The sequence below is a fragment of the Artemia sp. Qi Xiang Cuo genome, chromosome 4, assembly GCF_049724085.1.
Source record: "Artemia sp. Qi Xiang Cuo chromosome 4, ASM4972408v1, whole genome shotgun sequence".
Classification (NCBI taxonomy): Eukaryota; Metazoa; Arthropoda; class Branchiopoda; order Anostraca; family Artemiidae; genus Artemia; species Artemia sp. Qi Xiang Cuo.
Window position 1 is genome coordinate 44,108,337 of NC_142797.1, and position 19,366 is coordinate 44,127,702.

General features: G+C 37.2%; 1 protein-coding gene across 1 annotated transcript in view; it reads right to left on the reverse strand.

Moving 5' to 3' along the window:
• LOC148953148 (facilitated trehalose transporter Tret1-like) overlaps positions 1 to 19,366 on the reverse strand; it is a 93,488-nt gene that overhangs the window by 8,457 nt on the left and 65,665 nt on the right. Inside the window, exon 6 of the mRNA XM_089087546.1 lies at positions 16,816 to 17,010. Coding sequence (XP_088943672.1) covers positions 16,816 to 17,010 — 195 coding nt within the window. The remainder of the gene's footprint in view (positions 1 to 16,815; positions 17,011 to 19,366) is intronic.

Consider the following 19,366-nt stretch of genomic DNA (forward strand, 5'->3'; position numbering starts at 1 on the left):
ATAAAAGTTGCAATATCTGGATGGCCTGTGCGGGTACGGATCTCTTCACTGCTAACACGGTCTCTCCAACTGGTTCTAAGGATTCGGCAAAGACAGTTATTCTCGAAAGCGGTAAGGCGTTGATTCTGTTCCGCGGTTAGCTTAAGGCATTCCATAGTATAACTCAGGACAGACAGTACATCGCTCTGGAACAACCTGAATTTAAACTTCAGCGAGTATACGGTGGATTTCCAGATTGGTAGAAGTCTCTGAAATGATGCGTTGGCCAAGGCTATCCTGGTAGGCAATTGTTTTTCAAAGTCACCACTGTACTCCCTAAGTACTTAAATCTGTCAGCCCTTTAATGTCCTCTCCTCTTAGTTGGATTCCTAATGGTGAACTATCAATTGACATAGCTTTTGTATTTGGGGCGTTGATGTGGTCCAAAATTTTCAGCTTTCTCTGCGAGTTTGTTCAGGAATTCCTGAAGTTTCGGCTTGTCAGCTTCTATGGGCCCAACATCATCGGCAAAGTCAACGGCCTGAAGAAGCTTTGTTCAGGAATTCCTGAAGCTTCAGCTTGTCGGATTCTATGAGCCCAACATCATCGGCAAAGTCGACGTCCTGAAGAAGTTTCCCTGCAATCCGGATTCCATGCTCATTTATCTGTCTAAAGATGTATTCTACAACTAGGACGAAGAGGAGAGGTGGCAGGACACAGCCTTGCCTGACGCCAGTTATCACCTTGAAGTAGCGTGTGTTGCCGTCCGATGTTTTAACACATCATTCTGTCTCTTCTTACATGGTAACTGTTAGACGGATTAGCTTCTCGGGAATACGGTAAAACCACGGTACTCTCAACAGTGTCTGACCACCTACTGAATCAAACGCCTTTTCGAAGTCCATAAATAGTATATACAAGCGTTATCTCCATGCGTTAGATTACTGAGCATGGTGAGTAAAGTAAAAATAAGGTCGGCACAAGACCATTTTGGCCGAAATCAACGCTGTTCTTCACGTAGGTGAGGATCAATGGCTGCTTGAACTCTTCCTAATGTTATTGTCGTGAAGAGCTTCGCAGGGATCGAGAGAAAATTTATTCCTCTATAGTTACCGCATTCTTTCACGTCTCCTTTCTTGAAGAGTTTGACTAATTTCCTGTTCTCCAGTCCTTAGGACACTTTCCGGTTTGCCAGAGGAGCGAGAAGAAGACTAGCCAGATGTCAAGGGTTTGACGCAGGTTGAACTTGATCATTTCAGCTTAAATGCGGCTGCTACAAGGGGCATTCCCATTCTTGAGCTTTTTTAGCTGCTGAGAGTATCTCGTCGGCTGTCGGCTTTTCATCACTGAAGTAAAGACTGAAGAGAGGTTGGTCTGTTATGTCTGGCGGGACCCCTGGCCTTTGGCGATTAAGTAGGGCTTTGCAATAAAGCACCCATCGTTCCTTTTGTCCTTTCGTATATATCAGAAGCCTTCCATTTTCATCTTTCACCGGGCATTCTTGGATACTTGACTTGCCTGCTATTTCTTTGGTAAGGCAATTTACGATTCATATGTCTCTACGGCTCGCTGCTTCTTCAGCCTGTCTGGCCTTTTCGTTCATGTATTGCCGTCTGTCGGATCTGGCACTTTTCTTTGCATTTCTATCAGCTTCTTTATAGGCCAAGCTCTAGGTCACCTCTGAGTGACCACTTTCCTCAAGGAAGCTCGACTTCAGCTTCTTGCAATTTTCTTTGAAATCCCAGGTCTTCGTAGATACTCACTGTTGTTTAGCCGCCTTTCTGAACCCGAGGGTTTCTTCGGCCGTATCCGTGTAGCTTTTGCAGATCGTCTCCAAAGATTCTTCGACGTCTTATGACAGGTTATATAGGGCTTCAAATTTACTGGACAGTTTGATGCCAAACGAATGTTGGACGCTTTTGTCACTTAGTTTGTCCACGTCAAAGCTTCTGAGTATGTCCATCTTCTCCTTCCAATTGTTAGACTTCAGCTTCAACTTTAGTATGGTGACTACTAGTTCGTGGTCTGAACCAAAGTCGGTGCTTCGGAAACTTCTAACTTTTTTTAGGCTTGTTCGCCATCTGATCCGGGGGCTTGCATGGGTTGTCATCAGAATTGGAGGTTCGGATCCGAGACTTAACGTTGAAGTTTTGTTAGCGGTCTTTGTTTCACGGGGATAGCTTGCTAGGCCAACGTCGAACAGGTTTATTTGGCTCAGCTACTGGCAGGCACGCCAGTCCCAGACTATTGGACCGGAACCCAACAGGCCTACTCAACATGCAGAGGCCGTTGTCCAAATCGGGATCATCCACCATGTTTCACAGTTGTCCTTCTGAAGAGGATCCTTCCATGATGGTATCCTCCAGTACCATATAATTTAATCAATTGCTGGAAGAAGGTTTGCAACTAAAAGGACGTGTCCAGACGCCGGTGGGCCCTGGTCAGTGTGTATCAGAGGGGCCTTCTTCCTCCTCTACCTGTATCTATGACCCCCGGGCAAGGGTACCCTAGTTTCAATGTATGGACCCCCAAGGGCTAGCTCTCCCATTGGTCCGCACCTCTCTTTACGGGAAGTACCCTACATATCTGTAGCACGTTCCCCTGTCTGCCACCTGGGGACGCATTGAGTGGCCTGGAGAGGGCCCTGCGATCTTTTAATTTAGTTTAACATTTCCAACAGCATGCTCTGAGAGTTCCAACGTGACACCCCTAGCTGTTACTGGAAAATTGAGAATACAACCTTTTGACAATCTGGGTACACATAGTACCTTTTAATTTAGCTTTACACCTCCTACACGTTTTCTGAAAAATAAAACTAATTGTTGTGTTCTTTTTCTGAAAAATAAAACTAATTGCTGTAACACATTGTACCAATACCATTTTGACAACTGGACGTACTTAAACTTTTTTGAATTAGTTTACTAATAGTAATAGCAGCAGTAATAGAAGAAGTAGTAGAAGGAGGAGCAAAAGTGGTAGTAATATTAGTAGCCCTGAAAATTTTACTTAATGATATCCTAAGCCGTCTAATACCCTAGGGTATTACTTTAATACCCTAAGCCAGTGGTCGGCAAACTTATTAGCCAAAGAGCCAAATATGAACATTACAATAATTTTTAAAGAATTAGGAGCCAAATTTACTTGTTTAGTAAACTTTTTTTGCACTAAATAAGTAGTACACTAAATCAAAATAGATTTCATACCTAATAAATATTTATTAAGGCGAATAATATACTTGCATCTCCTTGTAAATTTTAAGTCAGTCAGGTGTGTATGTTGTTGCTTTTAATATTGGCGTGATTCCAAATGCTCATCAATAAGACGACTCCTCAGTTTACTGTTGACGTATGTTCATGCTTGAAAAAGATTGTTCGCATATATATCCTGAACTGAACAGGGAAAGAACGGCAAACGGAAGCTATTTCAGCTGGTCGTAAGAATGAGGAATACTATTCCAAGCGTTGAATCTACTCATGCCTTCCTCCTCCAGGCCATTAAAAGCAGACTACTTGTGATTTGAACTATGATCACATTTTTTTTCTCCACTGTTTTTAGTTCAACACAAAGAAGTTCGAATTTAGAGTGTCATATCTCCTTGTTTTTAAAATCCAGCAACTGTATTTCAGAGCTAGTAATGTCAATTTCAAAAGAATAAATTTCAAATCGGTTATCGTAGCATTAAGAGGATTTTTGACAAATACTAAAGTTGCTCTGCTGTTTTTTTAAATTTCTGAAACCTGCTGACAAGAGCATCCTACCTATTTGAAATTGTTGTTTTAAAATGATGTTTATCAATAGAGGAATTATTTTCTTGGCGATGCTTTAATAGGCTCAGAAAGTGAAACAATGTTTCCCTTTCAATATTCTGAACAAAAATGGATTTTTTTTTCGAATGTTATCGCTTCTTCTAACATGGGCAAAATTAAGTAACCTTTCCCTTGTGGTTTACCATTAAGCTGATTTAGATGATACGTAACGTCTACTGTGACATAAAAGTTTTGAATCCAATAATCGTTGGTTTTATCCTTGTATGGTGTACCAGAAAAATATATTAAAGTGATCAGTGCTATGTATGAAAATAACACTTCTGCCTTTAAGGTAGGAAATGAGGTTAGCAGCTGGTTTTGCACTAAATCAGGAGTTAAGCGAGGTCGTATCCTATCCCCTTTACGTAGGCAGCGCAATAGCGCTGCCTAAGTAAAGAAGGATGTGGGAAAAATGTATTGCTATTTTTTGGTTTCTTGGTCTTAGACCAGGGCACTTTGTATCGAAGTAGTTATCGTAGAAACTTGGAAAAGGGCTCATTCGATTGGAAATTGAAGTGGATTGTGCCCTTTTTAAGAGTCGAAAGTCATTGTAAGGCAACTAACCCCCCTCTCAGGCCCACCATTTCCCCAAACATATCCAATCCAAATTTTAAGATAGCAATTTTCTTCAACGTAGTTGAAAGTACTGGAAATTGGGTCTTTGTGGATGACAACCCCCCCCCCCAGAGCCCTCAGGGCAAGGGTTATAAATTATGCTCTGGGGGCATATAAGGTTTTTATAGTCATGAATCTTATCAGATCAGTCATGAATCTGAGTTCATTGGATAAACTTGTTCTGTGAATCTTTTACGTCTTGAATCGGAGTTCAAAGGATAAACTTGTTCTGTGAGTTTTGCAATCTGGATATAAGCCATCTTTAGATTTATGGATCAGCAAATTATGCATGTGATGAAACTTAGATAAGTTAAACATTCTTATCTCGTAAATTTAGAAAATTATTCATCTTTCGCAATTGAAATAGACATTAGTTAAAAAAAAGGCAAGAAAAGAGAAGGAAGGAAAAAAGGGGAAAAATGAAAAAACAGTTAATGGTTGTTTCTTTTTTATCTCGACGAGCAAGTGATTAATTTATGCATATGTACTAAGGAAGTAATTTTGAATTCCATTAAGCTTAGCTAATTTTGAGGACTTTACGTTTTAAATTGAATATTTTGATTCGGATAATATCATATTTCCGATAATATGTCTTTCCGAGTAGGAGATTTGGCGCTGGCGAAGTTTGCTCGATATCCGCCATGGCCTGTTCGTATTATTAGTATCAGCAAATTGGATCAGTCTAGAGTATATTGTTACGGAACACACGATCTATAGATGGTTTTACAGTCTAATCTTTTAGACTATGAATAGCAAGTGGTTACGGTAAAACTGTCGAAAGAAAAGAAGGTTCCGTCAGCATTCGGTGAATTAGAATGCTTTCCCGATATTTATTTAGAACACATCCCAAAATCACAGAGTAGTGCAATTCCAGGGGCTAACACTGTTACAATAGCTAGCTGCTACTGAAGATAAGCTACTGCGGACAAAAATAGTATGTTAACAGAGATTGAGAAAAAAGTAAATGAGAAAAGTAGACAGAGTAGTAAGCAGTCTCTTAGTGCAGAGATGATTGTGAGTGATGTGTATGATGCTATTAGCATTGAATACAATCCCAAATTTGTAAGAACTGAAAAGCTGTTAAAAGGTCTGAAAAGCCAAATGGAGTCTATTGAATCACGTCTTTCAAGTGTTGAAGCGGATGTTGGTGACTTAAAGCAGGAATCATTGCTAGAAAATCTGGTTTTCCTGGGTGTAAAACAAAAACCTGGTGTTGATCTGAACTCTTCTATACTAAGTATTGTAAACAAACAGATGGGTTTGGTTGAATTTTATGTGAACAAGATCAGGAGTGTCAATCAGTTCAAGCTTGCTAACCTTTCTAGTTCAAGCACCCCAGTTTTAGCGCCAGTGATTGTACAGTTCGCAAGCAGAGAAACAGCATTTCAGATTTATAAACTTAAGTCGAGACTTGCTGGCTCAGGAGTTTTTGATAGTGAATTTCTTACAAAGCGAAAAATGTCGATATTGGAAGATGTGAGGGATAAAATTGGTGTTAAGAATGTGTGGACAGACAAGGGCCGAATTTTTTCTCGCTTTCCTGGTGAAAGTGCTACGCGAAAAATCCGTTTTTGTCAGATACGTTCTGATAGATATTCGGTTGTTTGTGTGTATTGCATTTCGGCTTTCGCTATTTCAGTAAATCCATATATTTCGAGAATAATGCATATTTCTCCTTTGCTAATTATTCATTATAATCTTTTGAGTTGTTCTGTATTGTTTGTTACCTTGTTGTGCTGTGTCTTCATTAATGTCTTTTTTGTATTATTATTCTCAAAAACATTCTTTGTTTTTGTTTATTCTAGGGTGCACTTTTTGGTATTTTTTATATTTTTATTACTTCAGCTGTGTCGTTTTTCGATGTTAGTATTTTTATTAATTTTTATATGCCTTCTTCGGGTCATTCATTTTCATTTTTTAATTTATTTTTATTTGTTTATTTTTTCATTTTTGTCTCTCTTTCCGTGTTAATGGTTCCTTCCAATAATACCTGCTTTATTTATTTATTAGTTTATTTCCTTGAATTTGAGTTTGTCTGACTCTAGTTCGGGTGACATCTCCTCCTTGGATGAGCGACTGATCCATTTTGAAAATAACCCAATACATTTTCTTAGTTTGATTAATAATGCCGTAGGTCAATCTAATAAATCACCATCAAATCCCCATTTTTCAGTTAGTAGTAATTATGTATCGGATTTTGATCGAGTATCCAAACGAGATGGTAGTTTCTCTGTGATTCAGCTTAATGTACAAGGCCTTTGTTCTTCATTTGATGAGTTGAAAAAATAGTGTGTAGTGGCCACCCTGATTTTATTGGTTTTTGTGAGACTTTCCTTGTTTCGAAAAATGAATCTCTATTGCATCTCTCTGGGTACAAGATGGAATGTTTAAATCGAAGTAGGATGGCGAGAGGTGGCCTTGCTGTTTATAGCAATAATATAGCAGTTTTTTGGAATGTCTTCCGTACTCTGTTAGACGTGACCTGTCAAGAAATGAAGAAGGAATTTTTGGATCTATATTTATTGAGATTAAAACCCAAGCTAAAACTGTGATTGTTGGTAATACATACCGGTCTCCTAGTGGGTCTGTTCCCTCTTTCCTTCAGATTCTTGATGAAGTTTTGGAAACAATCCAGCTTCATTCAGGTGAACTTGTTGTTATGGGTGACTTCAACCTTAATTATTGTGACCGGAGGTCATCCTCGTCCTTGGATATTCTTTCAACAATGCTCGCTTGTGGAACATCACCTTCTGCATGCATTCCAACTCGCACTAGTAACACTACTGCTTCTTTGCTTGATAATATTTTTTCATCGTTGACCTTGGTGCAAAATTTTGTGTCGACGAGTGATATCTCAGACAATTTTCCTGTTTTTTTCACATATGATTTTTCCAATGCGTTGCCGAGGAGGAACCAAGGAGCTAGTTTTTCCTCTTTAAAATTTAATGATCAGGGATTGCATCTTCTTAGGTCACGGTTGGCGGGTTGAGTGGAGTATAAGAACAACCACTTTGAATCCTTGGATGACTCCGGGAATCCTTAAAAGTTGGAGGAAGAAAATAATCTTTGGAAGGCTTACAGGTCCTCTAAGCCATCTTCTCGTGATTCTCGACTTCAACTTTTCAAAACTTATAGAAGAGTTTATAATTCACTTTACCGAAAGGCCAAATCGTTATTTTATTACAGAAATTTCCCTGCGTGTGGTAAAGACATTAGGAAGGCACGGCAAGTAATCAATTCTGTTATCAGGCCATCTTTTCTGCCTCCTTATGTCCCTTCAAGTATTGTGATGGAAGGCAAAAATGTAGAGGGTGAGCTAAAAGTTCAAGATGCGTTTACTTCCTATTTTGCTAATATCGGCAAGGCTACAGCCTCTTCTGTAAGTCCTTCTTCTTATTTACCTGACTTCAGGTCTTACCTTGGACCGCCTTGTCCCAAATCAATGGCAATGGAACCTGCCTCTGAAGCTGAAATGGCCAGAATTGTCGATGGTTTGAGGGGTTCTTCATCTTCTGGCCCAGACCGTATTCCGACTAAGGTTGTAAAGTTCATTCTTCCTGTCATCATTTTTGCCCTCACGAGACTTATCAATATTTTCTTTGAAAATGGTGTTTTCCTAAGCGCTCGGGTTATCATTCTTTTTAAAGGTGGATCAAGGAATGATCCTGCAAATTTTATCAGTGTTTAGTAAAATATTCGAAAAAGCTATGCTTTCTCGACTTCTTAATTTTCTTTATATTGGTATAAGATGGTATAAGAGAGAATGCTTATTCTTGGTTTCTATCATATTTATCTGTTCGAGTCATCTCGGTTGATCCGCACTTTTCTAACCCTTCGGGAATAGAGTTTGGCGTTCCGCAAAGATCTGTTATTGGGCCGTTAGTCATTTTAATCTATGTCAATGACCTTATTAATGCGATTCAAAATTTAAAACCCACCCTTTGCTGTCGTCTTTGTCAACCAGCATCCGTCACTAATTGTGACAAGAGTTCGCCCTTACCGAATGCACTTATTGCTTTTGCTGATGACAGTACTCTTGGTAAAGCTGGTAGAATTGAGTCTGATCTTCGTTCAAAGATAAATGCCCTTTTTGAAAGAGTTATCGAATTGTTTTATGTAAATTATCTTGCCTTAAATGTTGGGAAATCATTTTTTCTCATTTTCTCCAGAGTTTCAAAGGCTTGCCCTGACTTAAATGAAATACACGTATCAAGACGCTCTCTAGGTAGATCTAAGGATCGTTACGTTCGATTCCTTGGCATCTTGCTTGACGAAAATCTTTCCTTCAAGCATCATATTAACCTGATTAGAATGAAAGAGTCTAGGAGTCTAAATATTACATGTTGCCTTGAATGCACTGTGTTAATGCTAATTCCCAATAAGGTATCTCAGCAGCATCCCAAGAACGACTGAGGGTATTATGTTCAGATTTTCGGGGCTGCTTCTGCTCTTAAAATTTAACCAAATCAAAATAGCGTAAGTGTATCAAAGCTATCGAAGAAAGTAAACAGATTTTTCTGCGAATGGTATAAGTTTTCTATTTCAGGTCAACTAGTGGAGGTATGAAACTAAATTAAACACTAATATTTGTGTCTGTATTTTTAAAAGGGTGTATGTTGTTAAAAACTGCTGAAATTTTTTTTCCAGCATACAAATAGCTGGCCAAACTATAAAGTCTTAAAAAAACGAAAAGATTTAAAGAATTATTTGCTTTTTCCCTGAAAGACTATGGATATAAAACGAACAGAAATTAATTAAAGAACTTTTTCCACAAAATAAGTTTTTCAAAGAAAAGCAAGGAACTCCATTACACCAAAAATTAGCAAAAATAAAATCAAATAATCTACCAAGCGTGAAACTACCACAAATCAGCATAGATAAATAAATGAAACCCGAAACGAACAGAAATTACAATAAATAACCGAGTCAAACTCAAAACATGCAGAAATTATATGAGTAGGGCTCAAAACCCCTTTACCTTCCCATGGCTAGAACATAATTTGCACTTTACTGAAAAAATATATATGTTTTTACTTTTAGAACTTTAATAAATCAGATAATATTAACATTTTGATTACGAAATATCAGTGTATGTATATTAAACTGACAATGCAAATTCATTTGTATTTTTTCAGTAAAGTGCAAATTATGTTCTGGCCTTTGGAAGGCATAATGATTTTGAGCCCTACTGATGTTAATTTCTGCTCGTTATGAGTTTGACTCGGTTATCTATTGCAATTTCTGTTCGTTTTGGGTTTCATTTATTTATCGATGCTGACTTGTGGTAGTTTCACGCTTGGTAATGAAAGAAAAGTAATGAAATAATGAAAGAAAAATGGAGGTGGCTAAGGCACGTTATGTGGATGAAGGATGATAGATAGTCAAAGATTATTCTTTTCGGCCAACCGTCTAGGGCTAAACGGAAAGCAGGTCGTCCTCGTCTGGGGTGGGAGGACGTCATAAAGAAAGAGTTAAAGGAAGTGGGAACTTCCTGGGAGGGTGTAAAAAGGAAGCTTTGAATAAACTGGGATGGAGGAGGAGCGTGCGTAGCTGTGTTGGCCTCAGGCGGCTTGGTTCTCCTGTGAGTTGTTAGTAGTAGTAGAGTATTAGTAGTAGTAGTTCTGGATACGGAACGCCCTTCTCAAGGAGAAATACATTAATTTATGGAAAAAGAGACGCGAAACGCTTTGAATCTTCCCCTCCTAATAACTAACTTGTCTTCTTATAAAGCAGAAGATCAGCGCACTCACTCTCCATTTCAAATACAATATCTTCGAATTTGCTATGATTAAGAGCTCTAGCTAAAATTCAGCTGATAATTTTAATCACTAATACAAAATTCATTTGAGTTTACTATCCAACTAATTTCTACCATCTAAAGATATATTTTTCGTAAGGGAGTATTTTAAGATCTCCAATTATTTGTGTGGGTCTTTCTCCTTAGGTATCTTTTTCAGCACTATCTTTTTTTTCATGCAGATTAGGACACGACCTGTATTTATCAACATTCATAGCGCCATCTATATTATATTCCAGTAAGGTGCATCAGCTTTCTCTGGGAACAAGCAGAAGAAGGAACTGAACCTACTGCAAACGCCGCATTTGTACCCACCGGTATTCAGTTATCAGTAAATTGCGGGGAATAATTGAGTGGGTCCTGACACTTCTCTTGTTCCTGAATTCGTTATTCAATGTCTCACCTGAGAGTGTGTACTGCTCACTTCTATTTTAGATGCGATCTCTATTGCCGTGAGTTTGTGTTTATCTGAGAATTAGACTGCTCCTGGCTATTATGAATGGATTAGTGCAAAAGAGACTTTACACAAGGAACTGACATATTCAGAACCGCTGCATGAAACATGCGAAGGATGAAGATAATGCACTCGATCTCTGCAAACAGCTAAGTCAGGCCGCAAACGACAGTCTGTCTATTCCTACTTTTGTGATCTTTTCGCCATCTGAAATCCCATCAATTGAGGAAGCACTTTCGGCCACATTAGTCCCGAAACTGAATGAACTTTCTCGAAAACTGAATGGCTTCCTACAGAACGTGATGTGTTTGGGCCCGATTTTGCCAGCGAAAAGTGATGCCAACACAACATTTATCCCGGCCCCAGCTCCATTGTATGCAGCTGCGTTAAGGAACTGTCCAGCCAATCTGGCGTTACCTAGTGCTCGTATGGGCTTTGTTGACCAGCTGTGCCCTCGGGCCTCAGGTGAAATCACTGAACTTAAAAATTGGTATCTGAATGGAAACTCGTTGTTAAGACAAAACGTGCAGCAAACAAAATAGCCGAGGATGCTAAAAACAGTGTATCTGATATTTCAAAAAGTGTAAAATACTCACTATTATTGGTTTCCTGAAAGGCTTTAAAACTGACTACGATGAGAACCGAGTCAAATCTGTCTTACCAAACTGTGTAAAAGTGAATGGTATCTGAATAGAAACTCGTTGTTAAGACAAAATGTGCAGCAAACAAAATAGCCGAGAATGCTAAAAACAGTGTATCTGATATTTCAAAAAGTGTAAAATACTCACTATTATTGGTGTCCTGAAAGGCTTTAAAACTGACTACGATGCGAACCGAGTCAAATCTGTCTTACCAAACTGTGTAAAAGTGTCTCAGTGTGGAAAGTCTCGGATATTTAAGGTCTATTTTTAATCCAAATAAGGATGGGATCAGTTCTTGAAAGTGTCCGTGAAAGTTGAATACGATAAGCTTTTTGTACAAGAATTTGTTTTCCTCGCAAAGCGCTGTTTCTCAAGTCACGAAATCGGACATCTGGCCTCTCAGTGCTTGAACCATGCTTCTAAGTTTGTTCGGGCGTCCCAAAGAGCATTTATATTTTTAAAAACATCTATGTTAAATGTAAATTGGTGAATTTTAAACTAAAAAAAAAAAAAAACTAATTTCGCTGCTTTTTTAAAAAACGTTAATGTTTTCAGTTTGTATTTTAAAAATCAACGTGAGACTGGTGAAAAATCTAAAGAAAATCCCATTAAAACTACTAAAATCCCTAAAAGGGTGGTGAAAATTCCTTAGAAAGCCTTTTTATTAATAGCAAAACTCCTAAGAGCCTTTGAACGCAAAGCACATAACATGTAAAATGGAGTGCAAAGGGTTTTGGTACAGAGAATACAATTCCAGGTGAATAGAGAAATATTTTGGGTCAAAATAGTACTCTTTTCCAATGTGAGGGGCTAATTTCTTAATTAAGTTCAAAGAAAGGTTTAAAACCTTAGCTTGAAAGAAAATACAAATAAATAAAAGGTGATTAGATTGAAGCAGTGGTGTGCGCAGATCATTCAAGCTTGTTGATAGACTTCATTTTCATCAATATACAACTTAAAAGAAGTTGAAGCAAGATGAAAAACAGTTTTGAAAGAAAATATAAATAGTAAAAATAATGCTAAGTGAATAAAGAAAGACACGGAGGAGAGATGGGGGTACAATTTGGAGGGGAAATAAATAGTGAAATCCTTATAGTCATATTCTTGAGGCATAAACTACAGGTTTTGTTGTCGAGGGGACGATCGGAACCTGTTTTATGTTTGTTTACCTAATCAAAAATACTTTGAAATCAAAGCAGTGAATGGGAGCTAATGAATGAAAATATCGAAATAGGAAAGTAAAATTAGTTACGAATCTTCAGATTTGAAGGCTGCGTTGGGATTTCACGGTTGTCGCTAAGATGTGTTGAGTTTTGAAAATACACACTAGATCAAATAAAAAATAGAAAGCTCATAATTTACCTGTTAAAAAGAAAAGGAATCGAATCTTACATGGTACAAAATGAGAAATAAAGAAGTTTTAAGGGATTTTCGGGCGAATGAATACACTTCCGGGTGAAAAAAGAAGCACGTACTTTTTCGGTAAAATAGCGGTAACTCTAAAGTTTAGGTTGGCATCTTTACCATTGAAGGCTGATAAATTGTGTCTGACGTTATACATATAAGTGGGGTTTTGGGGTTTAGTATGCTATTTCAAAGGTGATGGGAAGTTAGTGATTTTCGGCTAAAAAGGGAACTTTCTGAACTTTACCTCGACATCTTGGGCGTTTACGGCCGAAAAATATAGTCTGACGTCCCACCCATAGGATGCTTCTCTTGTCAGGGAGAGGTTCAGACTAGAAAGCTCAATTTCGGTGGAGAAAGAAAGTAAGTAGTTTTTGGCTTAAAAATTGGAGTTTGTATGGTCTTCTATCGTGCGTAAGGCTAATCTTACATTAGAATTAAAAAAATGAAAGATTTTTGGGAAATTGAAACAAAACTCGGTTCAAAATAAAGAACATAAAAGGAACATATTAGATTATAAATTGGGGTTGAAATAATTGAAAGGTAAGTTTTTAAATATTCTTGACGGAAAAAGAAAGATATCATTAATTCAAAAGAAAAACATTTTGTCAATTAGAGAGGGGAGGGACGGAACGAATAATACAAAATCTAAATTGGCAGAAATTTAGCAAACTAGGGGGTAGCACACATCGCTTAAGACTTTTCCAGGCAAAATTTATTTTCTGGCTTCCGTAATTTCGTGAATCCATAATCAGTAGATGGTAATATTCCCCTTCCCTTGACATAATAAATAAAGATAAAAAAAAACAAAAAAGGGAGAAAAATAGAGATAATAAACATAAAAAAATGGCACATAAGGGGTTTCTTGGTAGTATTTGGAGCTCTGACTGCCTCCTCACTACGAGTAGGTATAGTTACAATTTGAAAAATAAAAATGAAAAGAAATTATTAAATAAATCGGAACTTATTAGAGTGAAGTAGGGGTGTACGCAGATTTAACAACCTGTGAGGTTTGTTATGATTCTTGAATTGGGAACAGTTCTTTCTTGAATTTACCGGGGTTTTGTTGCCTGGGTATTCCTACTATTAATGCTTCTCATTACACCTGGAAAGGTAAAAACAGAGTTGAAGGGAAAATATGAGCTGATTAGAATGGAACAGGAGCATACGTATCCGCCTCATTGCTCTTAGGACGCTCGGCTATCATTAAAAATTAAAAAAATGAAAAATACATATCCTAGTTTAAGATCAAAGAGTAAAAGAAACGCATTTACCTTTCTTAGGGCTCTTGGGAGGACTAAATATTATTAATTTTTAAGAAAATGAAGTATTAAGAAATGAAACCAAAAGAATTATTTCAAACTAGGAGTAAAAAACAATTTTGAGGAAAGGAGTGTGCTTACTTGTAACTATCTTGAGTTTTCTTTTTAAGCATGGCTTTGTAGCACAGTTTATATAATCATCCAGTAAGTTTACCGCAGATGATTTCTGGCTCTTCATTCTCGGTGCGAACAAAAAGCTCCTCAAACTTATTTGTGCACTAATTGTCCACTTATTGGTGAGCCGGCCAAGTGGTTTTGTCAGTACTTGTTCCGTAGGTGATTATTCTTTGTCTACCGGTGAAAAAATCTAATGCCGCTTATTATACGTTCTCTGGAGCACTCGCACCTCAGTCCGGGTTTTTCTAATGGGTGAGATAGGGAAAGATCATACTGCTAATTATATAAACTGTGCTTTGTAGTAGCATGAATCACATAAAGAAATCAAGAAAATAATTTCACATTATATGAAAATAGGGCGAAGGGGGACAAAGGAATATATATAATAAATTTCCAGAAAATCTGAAAAAATTCAAAGTTGGAAGTGAAATTTGAAACAATTGAGGTCCAAATCAAGAATGGGAAGCCCTGAAAGGGGGAATCCCCTGAAAGTTCCAACTTAATACCCTAAGCAATTCCAGACATACGCCGTTTTTACAGCCTATATGAACTATTTTGTTTTGATTTGGGTCAAAACTCATCTCAACATTTCCTGAAAGCTTCACCTGAATACCCTTGGCCTTTTTTTGACACCAAAGTTCGAACATGTTCCCCTATAGTGACAATAAACACAGTTTGTAAACAATGGGTGATGTGCATAACTTACAACCCTTGCCCCATGGACTTTGAGGGTGGTGAAATTCCCAAAGACATAATTGATGGACTTTTCCACTGTGTTGAACAAAATGGCTATCTCAAAATTTTTATAGGACGTCTCTGGGGATAGGGGGTGTGGGTGGGGGGCTGGTTGTCCTCCAATTACTGTTGATTCTTAATAAGGGCAGTAGAACTTAAAGTGTCCAATCGAATGCTCCTCTTCCAGAGTTTCCACGACAACTCTTTCCATATAAAGTGCCTTGGTGAAATTTTTTTAGATAGAACCCACTTCGATCTTTACTTAGGCAGCGCTATTGTACTGCGAATGATACATAGACTGTCCTGTTTCTACAGTTAGTCCATATTTTGGGGAACAGAATCTATGTTTAGGGATACTGTCCAAATTAATATGTCTTTACGCTATCACCTTCCTTCAAATCTTCTTCATCAGCTTATATGATGTCGTAAGTCTTTATTTCCTTAGCTACCGGTTCTTCTTCTTGTTTTTTTTCATTCTGCATTTTTGGTATTAGATCCTCTTTGATTATTGGCTAATGCTGGTTAATTTCTGCTATGGAGCTCGTCTGAATCCACTAGAGACACATCAGTCAGGCTACCTATGCTAAAATACGATTTTTCTCGGTTTTCAAGGTAGGAACAGTGAACTTTGAGCACAGGTTTTTAGACAGTGCAAATCGATTGGCAACATTATAATTTGCACTATCGACTTTTGGCCCCTTCTTGACCAAAATTAATGTTCCGCAGCACAGAAGGGTAGAAAACGGTACTTTGATATGGGGCAATCTATATTGATACTTATGAAAAGCTCTTCCGATCTTCGATGACCTATTATTCGAAACTCTTACTTCTAGAGGAAAAAAAGAGGGATAGGAGTACTACCCTTGCAAATACATGATTTTTCTTGTTGTTAAGGGTTGAAGACTGTAAAGCTTTGTTTATTGACAATTGTCACAAATGTTTGTCACAAAAGTTTTTGACAAATGTCGAAAACTTGGTTTCTGACAATGGTGATTTAAAAGGTGGGCCTCGTATTTTAATCTGGAGGTGTTTCAGAATCTTTTTTTTTGCAATTACCAAAGTTTATTTTTGCAACTACGTGTTACTTACCAGTTGAATCTGAATGAAAATCACTATATTTAACATAGAGTTACATTAGATATACTTGTTACTAGAAAGTTTGTTTAAAAAAGCTTATTTTTTAATTTCAGCTACAATGGACCATGATTTGCTCTTAACGAGTTTGCAACTACTAATGCAATCACTTTCTGTTTCGCCAAATAGTTGTTCCACATACGACCATTAACATGAAACATTAGTTAATAAATAAAGTATTGCTGTTATAGACAAAGCAGTTAAAAAACTTGGTGAAGAATATAGAAAGAAAAAACTGCAGGTCACCGTGGTTTAGTACTCTTATTTAAGTTGTTGCCTTTTTTTACCGTGTCATGCTACACTTACATGCTGTTGTCATTGTTTTGTTAACAAAAAAGCTCTTTTTTTTGCTTTACTGGCCCTACCTTTATCAGTCATAGAAGATGGATTTTGAAACAAGTAGTGATAATTATACTGTTTTTATTTTTACTAAGTTACCGTTATTGCGTTGACTCTGATTTGAAAAAGTTTGCTTTTTATTTATTTAGCTACATGAGACTGTTTTTTTTTTACTAAAAGCTTTTGTTGTCTTTTTTCGAATTGTAATCGTCATCAAAAGAAGCTCTACCACTAGCTGTTATCCTTGGAATGTAAAATTAAAAAAATTAATATTATTGATTCCAATAGTATCCTCATGGGAAACAATATAATTTATGGACGAGTTTGCCAACCCAGCTTCATCACAATAAGATTCTACGCAACCTTTTCAATGGAAAAGTATTATTAGTTTTAAACAAAATTATATCGTAAGGATTAGTTATTTAAGGATTATTTAATTTTCTATAAATAAAACTAAATTTTGTGTCATTACCTTCGCATAGAAATAAATACCAAGAGTAACAAGTGAGAGAGATAGCATTATGCCTGATGTTATTAGAAGAATTTTCCTCCCTGCGTTGTCCACAAACAACGAGGAGCAAATAACGACTGCCAACATAAGTACGGCCATTGTTATTGATGCGAAATTCTCCTGGACTGTGGTGTCACCTGATTGCAGAATCTCTACCTAAAACAAGAAGAGTCATTAATGATAGGTCGATCACTTGTAAAACCTTTAATTAAAGTGAAAGGTAAGAGTGACATCAAAATTAAACAAAAACATTCCTGTATATGAGAGGGGCTGCCCTGCTAACAACGACAATAGGTTACATACCTTCTTATCTGTTCTTCACGTGAGGGAATGCCTTTCCACTTATCCACTCGCTCTCTTCGCTAGAGTTTGACCAGAGCTTTCTGTAAGTTTAACCAATTGGTATTTGCAATGGTTGACTTTACCGATTCCCTTTCAAAGTAGTTGAGCTAAAACATCTTATTACTTAAAGAAAATTAGAATTTATAATTAATTCCTTTTTGGCATTTCACTTTAAGAATTATTAATCTATTTCCCTATTAATTTTTTGGAGAATTTATCCATGAGGGGTTGAAGAAAAATCTCAAGTTTTAACAAAAGGCAAAAGTGAAAAAAAAGTCTCACTGTCAGACATAGAGGAAATTTAAATATCAAGCAAACTGGAGTAGCCACACCACATATCGAAAAACTGTATATTGAGATTCGCAGCTTCAGACACAGCAATGACGTATGTGGCGCATTGGTCCCTAAAGTGTCACATAGTCCATACTAAATAAATGGTTAACATAAACATTTATTTTAAACCTTCATTTAACTAAGTTGATTCATTTAATGTTTGATAAAATTATTTAAAGTGATGTATAATTAGGAATCAGCTATTATGAAGGATGGCTGGTGGGCCATTGTACAGGTGAGGATGTGCCTGATGCCTCAAAAGTGTGCTTGTATGCCCAAATTTTCCAGTGCCTCGTTAGACTTCAGATAAATATGAAAGAGGGTCTAGGGGGGATAAATTAATCTCTAATCTCCTTGCACTTGGATTCAGTCTTAATGCATGTGATGCGAGGTGATAGTTTCCTTCTTATTTTAGAAAAAATATTTTCTTTATAGCATAAAAGAATACATTCAGATGTTTACCGGTACAATCGGTGAACAGGAGAGTGACATCTTGAGCGTATTCAAGGAATTTCCCAAGAGGATGGAGACATGTGTTACCAGGAACATAGTTTTTTTTTATAGACGCTAAAATGGAAATTAATTTGTCTTAGCAATAACGGTAATTACGACCCCCCCCCTTACTTTAAGGAGAGGTGCCTTCTGTTACTGGGCTTCCAATAAATATTTTTATGGACACAGAAGGGAAGGCGCCAGGACATTGACAGTCACAATCGCTACCCGTCAGAAGATCGACAGTCACAATCGCTACCCGTCAGAACTTTGACAGTCATAACATCGACAGTCACAATCACTACCAGTCTGAACGTCGACAGTCATAACATCGACCCGTCATAATATCTAAAAAAAATTCATAAGGAAAATCTGTTAGAACCACTAACTGTCAGAACGTCGACAGTCATAACATCGAAAATTTCAAAACTTTAGTTTTTTGGGGTTTAGGGGGGAAAAGGTACCTAGGTTAAGTTAGGTTACGTATTTAATATATGCTCTGCTTTACCCCTAACCCCCTGATGTGCAAATATATAGCCGAAATTTGTTTCTAAACTATTATATACTTATTGCTATTACATAAACTTATGAAAAATTTTTTTCATAACGAAAATCCGTCAGAACCACTAACCGTCGGAACGTCGACAGTCATAACAACGACACAACATAACATCTAAAAATTTTTCGTAATGAAAATTAATCAGAACCACTAACCATCAGAATGCCGACAGTCATAACATCGACACATTTTTTAGATGTTATGACGTATCGACGTTCTGCTAACGTGTCGATGTTTTGACTGTCGACGTTCTGGCGGGTAGCGATTGTGACTATCAATGAACTTACGTGTCGATGTTGTGACTGTCGACGTTCTGACGGATAGCGATTGTGACTCTCGATGTCCTGATGTGTCGATGTTCTGAAGGATTTTCCTTGTCGACGAAATGACGTTTAGTGCTTGTGACGGTTAGATGAAATAGTAGCATCTCGTTTTTTTTCAACGACAGTGACCCTTCTCGAAAGATTTATTTTTGAATATTAAACTTGAACGTGAAAAACGAAGGTTGAAGGAGGGAGTATTAACTCTCGTTCACATTTAGGTGAGTCTTGGATAAAACAGTTATAGTAATAAACTGTGCAAACCCTTGTCTGTAGAAACTGAAACTCTAATAAAAGGAGATTTGATACATGTAACAACAAAATCTATTATCCATGCTGTTTCGTAATATGCAAAATGTATTAATTTTAAAGTTGCTAATTAAAATCTATTTGAAAATGAAAATTTGCATGACTTTTGAAATATGAAGATAACTCTCCTAAAGAGCTTGAGATCTGAATTGAAATT